Genomic DNA, 16,398 nt, shown 5'->3' on the forward strand with positions numbered 1-16,398 from the left:
TTATACTGGTCATGTCCACATGTAGCTTGCGTTGCTAACAGAATAATACATATGTATTTTCTGTTTCTTCACTGTAATGTTGGAGATTAGTTTCTATGGTATTTTCTTGCGCCTTTTTAGTGGGTTGTGACTGAGGGTATTTTGAGAAGGTGTATGTTTATGGCAGTTTTCAAACGACAAACATGTGTGATCCTGCAGAAGGGAAGGTAATGTTCTTAATTTTTATAGTATTTGTGGTAGACATTTGATCTTTTAGACTCAATGTATCTCTGAAGTTTCCTTGGGTCGGATCATTTTCTTAGGTAGCTTTAATAACGATGTAAATTAATTTAAATTTTATTCAATCTGAGTCTTTGCTGCTGTTGTTAAAATTTCACTTTGGAAGTGTTCTGTTTATGACTCCAGTGGTTGTAACTTGTTGTGCTGAGGAGGTAATAATTATGATTTTAAACTCTTTATTTAATATGGGAGTCTATTAACAATTTCCAGAATGAGATTATCACTCTGCAGCGGAGTGTGCACTGATATGAAACTTCCTGGCAGATTAAAATTTTGTGCCGGACCGAGACTTTAACATAGGACCTTTGCCTTTCGCGGGCAAGTGCTCTACCAACTGAGCTACCCAAGCACGACTCACGCCCCGTCCTCACAGCTGTACTTCGGCCAGTACCTCGTCTCCTACCTTGGGTAGCTCAGTTGGTAGAGCACTTGCCCACGAAAGGCAAAGGTCCCGAGTTCGAGTCTAGGTCCGGCATACAGTTTTAATCTGCCAGTAAGTTTCATATTAACAATTTGTTGCTTTATTAATGTTTAACCTTGGAGACGTCCAGTTTGCGAAACTGGTGGTTGTAGCCAGTTATTGTGATCAAGTCAGATCTTTGTCTCTATGATTCTGTTTATTCATGTTATAGACAAATGTCTAAATATTGTACTGGTAACAGAAACACAGTCAATCTATTCCACCCTTTAAACCTAAGGGCCCAAATTCAAGTATCAAAGGAAACACTGAGAAATTCTCAACGCAAGAAATACCCTATCACGAGGCCCAGTGACGTGATAAGTACAGAGGAAATTCAGCGTGCGGTTTTGTCTGTCGGGAACTGAATATATTGGTGACCAAGGTCAAATTTTGAGCACTTGACATTCTAGTCATGAAAATAACCGTAATAACTGTATCTGTGTTTCGACTTCGTTTACTTCCTTCGCTGCGTAACAGACCTTTTCTCAAAATTTTCAAGTAATTTGCGCCGCTGTTATCTTGTAAGTAATTGACCAGATTACATACACGTACTTTCTCGAAGAATTCTTATAGTGTTCTTCCTAAAATTACAGAAAATTAGTTTCATTTAAGGAAAACAGAGAGTCATAATTCGACAGCGTTAAATGTTGAAAATACTTGCGTATCTCTTAATCGTGGCATATTGGGTCCGGAATGTAATCTTCATGAGGGGGTCGCAACATATTAAGAATTTGGTCAATTCTTCAGTAAGAAAAACGTATTACCGTTTCTTCGAGGTACCAGTAGGACAGGATGATAAGCTGCAGTACTGCGTTACATATTTTATCATGTGTGGATTTACACTGTCAGTTATTCGACTGAAAAAGAATGATCAGTATTTGAAAAGAGGACACAAAACTGTAGGATGGGTTTCATCGGTACTTACATGTGTTCCATGGTGCTCACAACGTCGGCTCCCATTGGGTCACGATTCATCATCATCTCTGGATACCTGGTCCTCAGCGAGTAGTAGGCATCCAAGCCTTTCTTAACTCTCTCTATGCTGCACTTGCAGTTTACATATATCCTCTCTATGCGTGCGTCATCTATAGCAAATGTACACGTGGGTTATTGCACAGAATTTCTTAGCAATCACAGAAAAGGTATTTTAATAGCTATAAATTGAAGGTAGGTTTTTAATGATGTTTTCAGACTTTCACCTCGTTCGATGCTGTCCTCCATCATTTCGTATCATGTGCTACTGTTTTCAATTCCATCTCACTATTTCGCTCAGCTTCCTCTCTAGACTTGCTCTGCCTCCGCTATTTCTGACCTTCTCCTTCCAGCGACAGTTCATTGTTCCTGGATGCCATAGTGGATGCTCCATTAACCTGTGCCACGTCTTGGTAACTGTCTTATGTAGTCTTCCGTCCTTAGTTACTGCTGTATCCTCCAGAAGCAACGGAACGTAAATATACATAGAAGATTGATGAGCTGGCAATGCCCGTTTCATACTTTCGCCTTACATCATACGAGGATCGGAACTTATATAGTGGCAACTATTTATTCACAACCGATACAAAAGAATGGAGCAGTCTGCTGCCTGTTGAATCTCTGGAACAGTTCTGAAGCGAATGCCACGAAGTGGTTCCTTCATCTTCGGAATCAAATCAAAGTCACAAGGACGTACGTCGGGGAAGTATGGTGGATCGTACAGTACTTTCCAGTACCATCGACCGAACAGAGGAGCCACAGCCTGCGCTGTATGAGCCCGCGGATTGTCGTGAAAAATGTTGGGTGGGTTGTGCACAAAGAGTCGCCGCTACTTTCGCAAAGCGGTCGCAGGTGACTTTGATTTGATTCCGAAGATGAAGGACCCACTTCGTAGCATTCGCTTCAGAACTGTTGCAGAGATTCGGCAGGTAGTAGACCGCTCCATTGGCACCATCAAGAGAACCGGCTCTGCTAATGGTATACTACGCCTTCCACATCGCTGGCAACGGGCTCTACACAACGCTGGTGACTACTCTGAAGGAGAATAACAGGTGAGAAACATGTAACACCTTTTTATCGCTTGTGAATAAATAGTTGCCACTATTTAAGTTCCAACCCTGGTACAAACAGTTTCCAAACGCACATCTGTCCATTACAAGCCCGTATAAGCAGGCACACAGCTTGTATTCAAGACAGTATCAATAGTAACACAAGACAACGTCAGGATTGAACTACATTCACAAACAAGAAAATCCAAACTGGACCTTCTACATGCAATAGTAATTTTTCGCTGAATTCAGGACTAGGCCAGAATTCAAGACAGGTCAGAGCAAGTGAACAGTGAACTACGGCAACTCACAATCTTCATATTACAGTGACATATTATAAAGCTTATACAAATAAACTATTGCAAATCGTTGTCAATCATTATTTGGGCATAAATATTTGCTAAATATCAGCTGAGGTGACGGAAGTCATATGATACTTCCTAATATCGTGTTGGAGCTCCTTTTGGCTAACTGAGTACAGGTACTCGGCAGCTCGAAGTGGCATGACTCAACAAGTCGTAGGAAATCCCCTGCAGAAATATTAAGCCATGCTGTCTCCACAGCCATCAATAACTGGGAAAATGTAAGTCTGCAGGCTTTCGTGGCCGTTGTCACTGAAGTTAAAATATTATGGGTTATTAGGCCACGTCATGTTTCTTCTATAATGGTTGACGTATCGACCTCTCTGCTGGTATCTTCCTCAGGATGCTAGAGTGTTCTACCAGTAGTGGATACCAGAACATCCTGAGTAATGTCCCAGGAGAGGGGTCGAAACGTCAACCGTTTTAGAAGAGACATGGCGCAGCCTAATAACCCAGAAGATTTTAACTTCAATTGCGAAAATGTTGCCGCTGCAGGTTTCTGTGAGCAAACTGACCTCACGATTATGTCTCATAAACGGTCCATGGATGGCCAAATCATTCAGTCGGACTGTCGAGAATGTTCATCTAACCAGTCGCGAACAGTTGTGGCCCTGTGACATGGCGGATTGTCATCCATATAAATTCCTTTATTGTTTGGGAGCATGGAGACTAATAATGGCTGGAAATGGACTCCTAATAACCAAACATTACCATTTATAGTCAATGATCGATTGAGACAGACCTGACGAGCGAGTCCATCCCATGGAAACAGAGACCGTACCATTAACCACCAGCTTGCACAGTGCCTTTTTGACAATCTGGATCCATTGCTTCGTGAGGTCTGCACCACATTCTAATCACATCATCGGATCTTACTAAATTCAGTCGGGACTCATCTGACCATACCACAGTTTCCCGGACGTCAAGGGCCCTACCGATATGATTATGTCAGGACAGATGCTGTAGGCGATGTCGCGCTGTGAGCAAAGGCATTCGCATCGATTGTCGACTGCCAAACATCGCTCATTGATTTCTGTTGTTATTTCATGCAGTGTTGTTTGTCTATTAGTACTGCCAACTCTACGCAAACACCACTGCTCTTGAACGTTAAGTAAAGACCGTCCGCCACTGTGTTGTCCGTGCGAGTAGTAATGCCTGAAATTTGGTGTTCTCGGAACACTCTTGATACTGTGAATTTCGGAATACAGAATTCACTAACGATTTCCCAAATGGAGTGTCCGATGTGTCTAGCTCCAGCTACCATTCCGCGCTCAAAATCTGTTACTTCCAGTCATGCCGCCATAACCTCGTCATAGACCTTTCCACGTAAATCACGTGAGTACAATTGACTGCTTCGCCAATGCACTGCCCTTTTATACCTTGTGTACGCGATACTACCGATTTCTGTATACTGCAAATCGCAGTCTTAGGGCTTTTGTCACCTCATTGTATTTAATCTATGAGGAGGCTGTGCAGCTATACCAACGCGCTGTGCCGCCACCAGAAAGGCCAACAGGCAGAAAGCAATCAGAGGCACATTACGTAGGTCACAGATTTCATGGGAATAGTAACTTTGTATTTTAACGCATAAGATCAATAAATAAATAAACAAACGCCATTTGGTCCATTCTCTCCTGCTTTTTACCACCTGAATTACTTCTGCAGAGAAAACATTCTCGCTGTTAATTCTCTTGTACCGGAAATTTAATCAGAAAAACGTGGAACGGTACAACAAGTTCCATTTCAATTGTGGAAAGCGGAATAAACTTGGAAGAGATTGCCTTATTTTGAATCGTAAACTCGGCAACATAACCTTTGCAGTGAGTTGGTTTGATGAATTGGAGCTAGCTCTAAATGTAGAAAAACGTGTAATTTTTCCTCCTATCTTTGTAATTATGTAGTTATGTAGTTCTCAATTCGTACGAGCAATCAATCATTCATAATAGGAAACCCAGTCAGAACTCAGTCACTCAAAATGATTCAGAAATTTTACTTGTTAGAAAGAAATCAGGCGATGATTCTTCTTCTCTGCCAGCACGTGCTTTGCGGCATTCTGTAAATCTGTACAAATAAAATGCCTCGTATTTTTGGGAGCGTTGTACAATCAGTCGGGAAACCTCAGATCAAGCGGATATTTGACTTTGATGAAGTTTAACCTACCGAAGAAGTAATGGAGCTCTTGGATTATTAAATGCAGGATCGTATCCAGTCTTTCGGAAGGTACCCTCTGATTAACAACTACGCAATATATCGATGACTATCATTAATTCTCAAATGTCAAATAATGTAAATTGTTACACACCTTTTGTATGAAGGAGCAATATATATATATATATATATATATATATATATATCCCTTTTAATCGTACAATTTCGTATCACTTAGTTTTTGTCATAAATCTCAATATTCAGATTACAATTCTTCAAACAATGCTCAGGCTAATCGGCATGAAGACAATCTCGGAAGCTTTTTTTAACAACCACCAGAGAGAGTACTACAAAGAGTAATTATGCGCTCATGGCATAGCTATTGTATGAAACTACTTTGCGCATGGATTCTGCTAGTATGAAGACAGAAAATTAGTAAACGTCATTCAAGGGTAGAATTGTATCAGAATAATTCATCGAATATGAAGAGATATTACAAACGTTATTCAGTGTGCACGAGTAGAAGAAACAAACCCGTAATGTTCGGATACGGCATTGTCGTGTCCTCTTTAAGACAGTTACATTGATTAAAGATCTGCGCGAAACGCTGCAAAGATGGGACGAGCACTTGAGGATCGTGGTACGCAAGGCGAATGGTCGACTTTGGTTCACTGGGAGAATTCTGGGAAAGTGTGGTTCATCTGTAAAGGAGACTGCATACAGGACGCTAGTGTGACCTATTCTTCACTACTGCTCGAATGTTTGGGATAGGTATCTGGTGGAATTAAAGGAAGACATTGAAGCAATTCAGATGCGGGCAATTCAATTTGTTACTGGTAGGTTAAAAGAAGGTGCAAGTGTTACGGAGACCCTTTGGGAACACAGATGGGAATTCCTGGAGGAAACGATTGTATTGCCCCCAACCTATATTGCGCGTAAGTACCAAGTACGAGAAATTAGGGCTCATGTGGAGGCATATAAACAGTCATTTTTCCCTCGTTCTGTTAGAGAGTGGAATAGGAATGGAAATGGCTAGTAGTGGTACGTGGTATCCTGCACCAGGCGCCGTAAGGTGGATTGCGGAGTATCGATGTAGGAGCCATTACATCTTTGTAAAAGCAGAGTGCGATCTCGACAGAAAGATTAAAAGCCTTGCGAGATCACCTATCAGCCTGCTGATATGGCGAAAAAGCAAAAACTTGCAGTTTTGAAAGCCATTCGGAAATGTAGGTAACACTAGTTCATCACAGGCCCATCGTACTGTCACTGCCTCAAACTGGTAGTAAGACATGCTCGGACTTCCGAGCCTTTGCGGCAGTCTTTATACTGCTGTACACCAGCTATCAGGCCCAACCAGTGATGCGCTGCTATTGTTCAGCGATATGACTTCTGCCTCCTGTCTGGTGACAACGCTTGGTCGCCGTGAGCTTCCAGCCTTGCAACCATTGATGATAAGACCTGGAGACTGCTACCTACGGCTTGATGAGCTGAAATGATGGTGATTGACACACTGTCCACGTGTCGTAGTATTCGGGAGGTGAGCTAACTACTGCAGTGGTATCTGTTATCAGTCACTGATACCCCCTGCCTTACCTGGGAGCAAGTGCTATGCTCTTGTTCACCTCCGCACCACGCAGACTTGCTGAGAGGTCACCCTTCGACGTCAAGGAGAGTGCTCTGGAGGTCCTGCGACGCCACGCCTGGCATACAGACAACGCCGTTCGCCTACGAGGCCTGCCTTCCACCCGGCACTGTGATTACGTAAGCTGTCTGCCGAGGACTACGTCCGCTGAAGCTTTCTAGGGCAATGTCAGCAAGTTTCGAAACTGCGTGCCGCACCGTCGCCGGCCTGGACGCACCCACAGAGGAGAATATACGGTTGTAAACTTTACTCTAGTAAATTCTTGTCCCGCTAATGTTGTATCGTCAGCACCCGGAGCTCTTATTGATCTGCTCCACTGCACTCCATGCTCCGTCATTCAACAAGCGAAGAGGTCTCAACAGTGTTCCAGCCGTATACTTTGAGTGCCCTTGTCCTGTAGTTGCATGTCAATATCTGACGTAGAGATCCGAAATTATTAGGAAAGAAGGCGGAATCTATGGGCAGACGCGGGTAATAAACGTGGATTGGATGCAAAGCAGTGGCAATACCGTTATAATTCGTACTAGACTTTAATGACAGACGTTAACTGTATTATATTGAAACGGAACTTGTTGTACCGTTCCACATTTTTCTCATTAAATTTCCGGTACAAGAGAACTAATAGCGAGAGGGTTTTCTCTGCAGAAATAAACCAGGTGGTAAAAAGCAGGAGAAAATAGACCAAAACTGCGTTTGTTTATTTATTTAGTGATCTTATGTGTTAAAATACAAAGTTGCTTCTCCCATGAAACTTGTGACCTACATAATGTGCCACTGTATAATTTTGTACTAGTTTAATTTGCGATTTGGAGTTAATTATAGATTATTTATGAAGAGGCTCATTATCAGCAAATAGACTCAAATAGTGATCAGTCTCAAATATTTTATTAGGAGTTTCATTACGAGCTAATTGTCTCCAGTAGTGATCAGTTTAAAATATGTATTCCCTTTATCACAGTTTCTGATTGGTTACTAGGTAGTATATAAATCATAAAGTGTGTGTTGGGCTATTGAAGGATGGGTGTTTTATGTTATTGATTGCAATGAACGCTTTCTTCTTTTTCGATGATTTTCATGGAACATACTGTGTTCTGTGTTGAGATACACTAACAGTCACCCTTCATATGAGTATTTGGTTCTTATGTCTTAAGACATTTCAGTGTGTTTACGTAATGGGTACCAACCTATATAACTGTGATTAGCTACTTAAGGTGATTTCATTTATAGAATTTTTGTAATGTCCTGAATGTCTGCGACAATGGTCACTGTGTCAATGATATCCTTTTCTGTGGTCTTCTCAAATTAACTATTTCAAAAACATGGCTCTGAGAACTATGGGACTTAGCATCTTAGGTCATCAGTCCCCTAGAACTTAGAACTACTTAAAGCTAACTAACCTAAGGACATCACACAACATCCAGCCATCACGAGGCAGAGAAAATCCCTGACCCCGCCGATAATCGAACCCGGGTGTGGGAAACGAGAACGCTACCGCACGACCACGAGATGCGGGCTAACTATTTCAAACTATGTACTTTTTGAACCTACCCCAGCATAACATGTGGAAAAAAGTAACAGACTGGTGTAGCGTGGAGATTAGGGTCTTCTCCTCGTGGCACCAATTGAAGAAATGTACTAGACTGTCGTTCCATGGGAAAGACAGCCCTGAGTCCATTTTCTTCAAAGATACCCGAAATTGTTGAAACTGAACTTCTTGCACACATTTTTCTCATTAAATTTCCAGTACAAGAGAATTAATAGCGAGAGTGTTTTTCTCTGCAGAAATAAATCAGTTAGTAACAAAAAGGGGAGAATGCACCAAACGGCGTTTGTTTATTTATTTATCGATCTTATTTAGTGTGTTCCACGTTTCCCTGCATCCTTTCCCTTGTTCAAACTGGTCTGTATGAGTGAGACATTATGTGAAGTTGCAGAAAGCCTTACTGAGAAGTTGTAGCGTCGTACGAATAGAGTGGTTCTGTGGTAGGATAGTACCAACCCCCAGGCCCGAACAAGTTTGGCAAAGACAAAGTGTGCAAGTCAGGTCAGAGAGGTCGCAAAGGCACGAGCATTGGCTCCGTCAGGTTGGCGAACCACCCCCTCCACCCCCGCTTTTGAACGTGGAACTGTTAGGCGATGTGGCCCGCCGGATACTGGTTCCTGAGTAGCGGCGCTGTGCAGACGCTGAAGAGTTAGCTCTCGCTTTTATGGTAATATTATCGAAGGTATTACAATGTTTCAAGTCTGTTCGTTACTAAGGTCCAGGTGTTGAAATCAAGAGTGAGATCACCGCGAAACCCCCATGAGGTAGTTTACCTTCGTAATCTGATTTAATTTCAGAAAGAACTTTGCGTTAGGGCCTTGGTCAAGCACGCACCGTGGACCTTAAGCTCAAGGTCGTGATATTGCTTTGCGCGTAACAGAAGTTAATTAATCTAATGCGTTTTAATGCGGTGTTTCTTTAACAGTGATATTTTGGGGCATTCTTTTTGATTTGTGATATGTTTTCTTTGTGTACTTGGTTTCCCGCCATGTGGTCCGTTGGAGCAACTGCCACATTGGTAAAGTGTAGTTTTGTTCCTAAACTAAACAGTAGCTTACTACAGTTTCGTGTAGTTAGATGACGAAATAATAAATTTGTGCGGAGAATTAGAACTCTGACTCATGAAAATGTGCCTATTCACTTTGGCACGAAACTGTGTCAACGGGCGTTAATAGGAAGGTGGGCCAGATAAACTGATACAACATACGAGTACATAATTATACGACAGTGCATGAGTGCAAGATACTACAGAAATAATCATGTGTGTCCGAACTTCTGTACTGGGGTAGGCTACCACAACTTGGCCACGTGTGTGAACTAGTATCAAGGTGGTAATTAGTAAGTGATTGTTACGTCCCCATACAAATATTTGATGCACTTATAATGAAGTGTATTACATGAAATACTCGGGTTAAGCTAATGTGTCTTTGAAAACTCCCGATTCTTATGCCTGTTGATGAAATGGAGACTTGCATAATTTTTCCCTCCGTTTGATAGTCATTGTTTCTTCTGTCCCCATAACTATACTGATTTAAATACGAAGAATCATGCTACCACTTATTCAGGGTAAACTATACTACCACAGAAGGTTGCGATTTTTTTGACATTTATTCTGTTGGGATGGAGACTTACAAAATTTTCTCGCACATGATAGTAAATGTTCTTGCGACCCTTGTTCAGTAATGTGGTGTTGTTTCGGGACGCAAGATTAAACCAAAATTGCCAATCCGAGTCAAGTGGACCATTTGCTAGCCGCTCTTTGACACATGTTTCGATGAAGTTTGAAACAATTAGGCATATACTCTTCCACCCTTACCGAGTTCATCTGTAGTCTTGTGCTGAACTGGTTCTGGGTGACCTGAAAATTACTACACGTGTTGAATGGAATCAACATTATTCAGAGTAAAATGAAGAAAGACAAAAGGGACGCTGCGTAGCAAGAAAGTGACTGCAGTCCGATTATAATTACTAGATCGTTGACGTCTGTCACTTGCCGCTGCAGTGTTGCCGCACCCGCTGTCGGCTACCTCTGGGTTGTACGCGACGCACAAACAGGTGGGTCACTTCACAAGTGCTGTTGGAGTATAACAGTATAATGTTGGAAGCGGCCGCTGCAAGGTATGACAGAAATGGCAGATCCTCTGTCGAAAGTTTCTAAGTGACCACTGACTAAAATGCGACATACGTTGGGTTTTGTAGCCCTGATTTTGAAGTCATGTCCTAACCTAAGTTAAACGTCCAATGTTGAAAATGGCGATCGACAATCTGTGGGAGAGACTAAAATCACGATCGCTTTGTTCATTGCTATTAAGACTAACCACTACGATCAAGCTCAGGAAATAAAAATTTCTTAATATGCTTGCCTGCATAGCCATCTTCCGCAGCAAGATTTCAGTTTTAGCGGTAAAAGCAAACTGTAATTTCTCACTGTCATTGTTTACCTGAAACTATCCTCACACTGGCTACATGGCATGCCGTGTTACCAACATATGAGCAATCCCAGTTGGCACTTGATTGCAGATTATAAACGACGCAAGCAGATTCCAAATAAAAACAGAATGATAAAAAAATAATAGCAAATAGAAAAGTCAGTATGGTGATCAAAACGACATGGCGAAGTGTTAGAAATAAATAAATATATATATATATATATATAACTATTAAATGGATAAAAATTATAGGTGAAGACATTAGGTTGGCTGTACAAAAATAAAAAAACTCCGCTGTATTTGATGAGATTAGACCTTAAATCTTCTACAGCGCTAACCACTATGCTATGCCATTACGCCACGAAATGCTGTTGTATTTATGACTTAGGTGTCGCAGTCGCAACAGTTAACTGACAGCCTTCAAAAATTGGCCTTCAAGCCATGTCGCGTGAATCTTATCTAACCTTTGTGGTTTTAATAACTGTGTAAATGACCCTGAATCACGTCTTGTGCGGAGGGATCCATCAGTGTTTGCTAAGTGTTGTATATGAAATATGTGGATTTCGTTAGCATCTTTGTGTGTGTGTGTGTGTGTGTGTGTGTGTGTGTGTGTGATTATCTTGTGTAGTGAAATACGAAATAAAAGGGGTGAACCCTGGATTCAGAATCCAAAACGATCAGACAAGGAACAGGGAGTGAACTAATTATTGCTGCAGTTTGGCAAGGTGAACGGTTCGGGCGTGACGTTGAGCGCTCAGATTGGAGGAAAACAGCTGCAACATTGGACATCTCAACTATCAACTAATTTTAATCGGAATTTAGTGGTAAATGAAGCATCAGTATTAGGGATCACGAAGTAGACCAAGTCCAGGAAATTACTTCCTTGGAAGCAAAATAACATATGACAGACGAACCAATGAGGACATAAAAAGCAGACTGTCACAAGCAAAGAGGACTTCCCTAGCCAGGAGAAGTCTGCTAGTATCAAACATCTGCCATAATCTGAGGAATAAATTGCTGAGAACGTACATCTGGATCACAGTATTTTGTGGTAGTGAACAGTCGGAAAACCGGATGCTACTGAAGGATGTTGAAACTTGGGTGGAATGATGAGATAAGGGGTGAGGCGGTCTCCGCAGACTCGGTGAGAATGCGAACGTATGAAGAACATTGACAAGAAAGAAGGACAGGATGATGGCAAACGTATTGAGACAACAGGCAGTAATTTCTATGGTACTAGAGACACCTGTAGTGGATGTGGGTGAACACAGATGCCGGAATACATTCAGTGAGCAAATCTGGACGCTGGATGCAAGTGCTACTTTGTGATTCAGTAGCTGGGACGACAGGGCAATTCGTGACTGGCCGCAACACATCAGTCAGAAGAGAGGTACTTTATTTAAGAAAGAGATCTTCGTCTGTGCGAATCAGCCACTGGTGTCTTCCTCGCTTCGACCACTGTGTAATCTAGATTTTTTGAGAGAAAAACTATTTTACTACATCTAATACTGTATCTTTCCATATTTTTTTGCTAATCAAGTCATTATGTCATTCCTAGTACTCTTAATTTTCTTCATGTTTGTCCTGTTTTATCCTCAGGCTATATTTCATTTTATGTCTTCTGTCCATTCCTTTCAACAGGTCTACTAAGTCTTTTTTACATCCGGCTAGCAGGTGTACATCGTCTGCTAACATTAGCAGCACTCGCTGCTGGCCCCCCTTGAACTTACACCAGCGGGTTATCATTAAAGTGCTGCTACTCACGGAAGTCCAGTGTGGCAAGTAACTACGGTCGTCCACCAGGGGCAAATCTGGCGCTGTACACCATCTCGTCGACGTCTCCGGCGCTTATATTGAAGAAATGTGTGAGTGGCGCTTAATAATAGAATCAGAATGTGTTTTTCATCCTTCTTTGACCTTTCTGCCAACATGCCGTACTAATCCATTAGATATGAAAACATTTCTGAACGTCTTTCTTGCATTTACAGATCCAGATTTGCACTTTGTGGGCAAAATTGTAACTATTTTTTTCCAACGTAAATCGGTCCTGTGGTAACGTACTAAGTCTAATACTAGTCTAGACCCTCTGTCACTTTACGGTGCCGTACTATAATTACAATTCACCCTGGACCTCAGTAAGCAGCCCTATTTAATTATAACCGCCGAGTATTTATTTTTCGAAATTTTCTTTCACTTTTTTTATTGTTCCTTCGACCTAAAAGTTGAACTGGATGATAAGCTTCAACATCGTCTTACACATTTTCAATTTTATTCCTCACACTTTGAGTTTGTACAGAACATTCGTCTGTCTGTGTATTTTTGTCCCAATCTTTTAAGGATTGAGAACACCCTACTTCGTCTTACGTTGTCAAAGAATTTCTCTATATCCACAAATTCTTCGAAGTTTGGCTGTTTCCTTGAAACTATCTTTCAGCACACTGGGACAATTGTCTCACTAGTATCCCTTCCCTTTCTGAAACGAAACTGATACTATTCTTCTGTGTATTATTCTGGCCAGTAACTAACAAGCGTCATTTGCTAGACTGTTCATATGATGGAAGGCAAATTAGACGGAGTGGAAATGTTGTAGTGTCGACGATTTCGTTGTAGCAGGCATGGCTTAATGCTGCTGACTTTTTGTATGTGAAACTATTACTGAATACGTAGTAAACTAATACGTGCAATTTTATGTTTGAAAAAGATAAACAGCGTTGCAGGATTTCGTCCATGCCCGATTAATATTCAGTAGGTGTGGAAATCATTCGCTCGAAGTGTCCAGAATGTCCTTCAAACAAATCAAGAACAATTGTGGCCGCTGACATGGCGCGTTGTAATCCATAACAATTCCGTCCTTGTTTGCGGCCATGAAGTCCACGAATGGCTGCAAATGGTCTCCAAGTATCCGAAAATAACATTTTCCAGTGAGTGATCGGTTCAGATGGACCAGAGGACCCAATCACATTCCATGCAAACGCAGCTCAAACCATTGCCGAGCCCACCAGAAGCCTGCACAGTGCTATGTTGACAACTTGGATGCATGGCTTGGTGGGGTGTGCACCACCCTCGAATCATCAGTCTACTGGATAGTTCGACGTGGGCCGCCACGAATTCCTCTTCATTGTCAATGAGTAGTGATTACAATCTACGTTATGAATCATTCACTGGGTTTATTCCAGTCTCTGTTTTCCTCAACAGTTTTTACCTTCTACAGCTTCATCCGTTGCCATGGAAGTCATTATCTGATGTCTTAACAGATGTCCTACCGTCTTCTTGTTAGAGTTTTGTGTATGTTTCTTTTCTTGCCGATACTCTGAAGAACCTCCTCATTCCTTACCCAATCAGTCCTCCTAATTTTCAACAATCTTCTGCAACACCGTATCCAAATTCTTCGATTCTCGTCTTTTGTGGTTTTCCCACAATACGTATTTCACTAAAATACGATGCTGTGCTCAAACGTACATTATCAAAAATGTCTTACTCAATTTAAGACGTCTATTTCATACTAGTAGATTTCTCTTGGTTAGGAATGCCCTTTCTGCCAGTAGTAGCCTGCTTTTGATGTCATTTTTACTCCGTCCGTCATTGCTTGTTTAACTGCCTAGGTAACAGAATTTCTTAACTTCATCTACTTCGTGATCACCAGTATTGAGTTAAGTTTCTCACTCTTCATATTTCTGCTACTTCGCACTGCTGTCATCTTTCTTCGATGGAGGAGAAAGACTACATTCCTGTCTTACATCCATTTTATTCCGAGTACCTCGTTCTTCGTTTCCCACTCCTCTTATTCCCTCTTGGTTCTTATACTACTGCATATTACCAGTCTTTCCATATAGTTTACGCCGATATTCCTGAGAATTTCGAATATCTTGCCACATTTTACACTGTCGAACGATTTTTGAGGTCGACAAATCTTATGAACCTGTCTTGATTTTTCTTCAGTCTTGCTTCCATTATTAGCTACAACGTCAGAAATGCCTCTGCAATGCCTTTACATTTTCTAAAGCCAAACTGATCGTTGTCCAACACATCTCACTTAACACATCCCCAGTTTTCTTTTCCATTCTTCTGTATACTATTGTCATCTGTATCTTGAATGCATGAGCTGTTAAGCTGATTGTGCGATAATTCTCACACTTATCGGCTATTGGAGTGTTCGAAATTGTGTAAATGATGTTTTTCTGAAAGTGAGATGGTATATCGCCGTACTAATACATTCTATACACCAATGCGAATAGTCGTTCTGCTGCCATTTCTCTTAACAATTTTAGAAATATTTGTTCGTAAGTCTTCCAGAGTTCTTCTACATTCTGATTCTAATACTGGAGCTCCTACCTCTTATATATCGACTCGTGTTTCTTCTCCTATTGCTTCTTCAGACAAGTCTTTCCCCCTCATAGAGGCCTTGAATGTACTCCTTCCTCCCATCTGCTGTCTCCTCTGTATTGCACTCTTAATGTTACTACGCTGGCTTTTAACTTCACCAAAGGTTGTTTTGAGTTTGATGAGTCTGTCCTCCCGACAGTCATATCCTTTCAGATTTTTTCGCATTTATCCTGCAACCATTTCGTCTTAGCTTCCCTGCGCTTCGTGTTTCTTACATTCCTAAGTAAACTGTATTTTTACATTTTCCTGTACGTTTTTGTATTTCCTTCTTCCGTGGATCAGCTGAAGCGTTTCTTGTGTTACCCAGCTTTCGCCACAGTTACCTTCTTTGTACCGACGTTTTCCTGTCTAATTTCCGTGATTTCTCTTTTCAGAGATGTTCATTCCTCTTATACTGAACTGTCTACTTAGCTATTACTTCTCGTAGTATCTATAGCCTCAGAGAACGTCAAGTGGACCTTCTCATTATTTAGTACTTCCGAATAACACTTCTTCGTTTACTTATCCTTCCTGACTACACTCTTAAACTTCACCCTACTCTTCATCATTGCTAAATTGTGATCTGCTACTGGGTATGCCTTAAAATCGGATAACTGATTTCGGAATCTCTGCCTAACCATGATGTAATCTAACTGAAATATTTCTTTATCTTGCGGCTTTTTCCAAGTTTACCTCCTCCTATTGTGATTCTTGAGTAGAGTATTCGCTATTAGTAGCTGAAATTTATTGCAGAACTCAGTTAGCCTCTCTCCTCTTTCATTCCTACTACCAATGCCATATATTAGCGTGACTGTTTCTTCTACACTTGCTCCTACACCAGTATTGCAATCCTCCATGTCTATTAGATTTTTATCTCTAGTTACATACTGAATTACCAGTTCAGTGTCCTCATATACTTTCTCTTTTTCTTCATCTTAAGCTTGCGACGACGGCATGTATGCGTGAACTATTGTTGTCGGTTGGGTTTGCTGTAGATTCTGATGAGAATAACCCTAGATTGAATTGTCCACAGCAACCTACTCTCTGCTGCACCACCCCAAAGGCAATAGACTGCCCTGAACCTCTGTCGTTTCCTCCACCCTGTTTGAAAAGGTCTTTGGCAGTATGAGGGCGATTTCTTATCCCAGAGAT

General features: G+C 41.4%; 2 protein-coding genes across 4 annotated transcripts in view; both read right to left on the reverse strand.

Annotated features, from left to right (window-relative positions):
- Window positions 1-16,398, reverse strand: part of LOC126272024 (retinol-binding protein pinta-like) — a 547,678-nt gene that overhangs the window by 187,594 nt on the left and 343,686 nt on the right. The gene's annotated exons all lie outside the window — the stretch shown is intronic.
- Window positions 1-16,398, reverse strand: part of LOC126272025 (retinol-binding protein pinta-like) — a 247,316-nt gene that overhangs the window by 75,161 nt on the left and 155,757 nt on the right. For all 3 annotated transcript variants that reach the window (XM_049974526.1, XM_049974524.1, XM_049974525.1), the window contains one exon: window positions 1,665-1,824. In XM_049974526.1, the coding sequence (XP_049830483.1) occupies window positions 1,665-1,824 (160 nt within the window). The remainder of the gene's footprint in view (window positions 1-1,664; window positions 1,825-16,398) is intronic.

Source organism: Schistocerca gregaria, chromosome 5 (assembly GCF_023897955.1).
Source record: "Schistocerca gregaria isolate iqSchGreg1 chromosome 5, iqSchGreg1.2, whole genome shotgun sequence".
Taxonomy (NCBI): domain Eukaryota; kingdom Metazoa; phylum Arthropoda; class Insecta; order Orthoptera; family Acrididae; genus Schistocerca; species Schistocerca gregaria.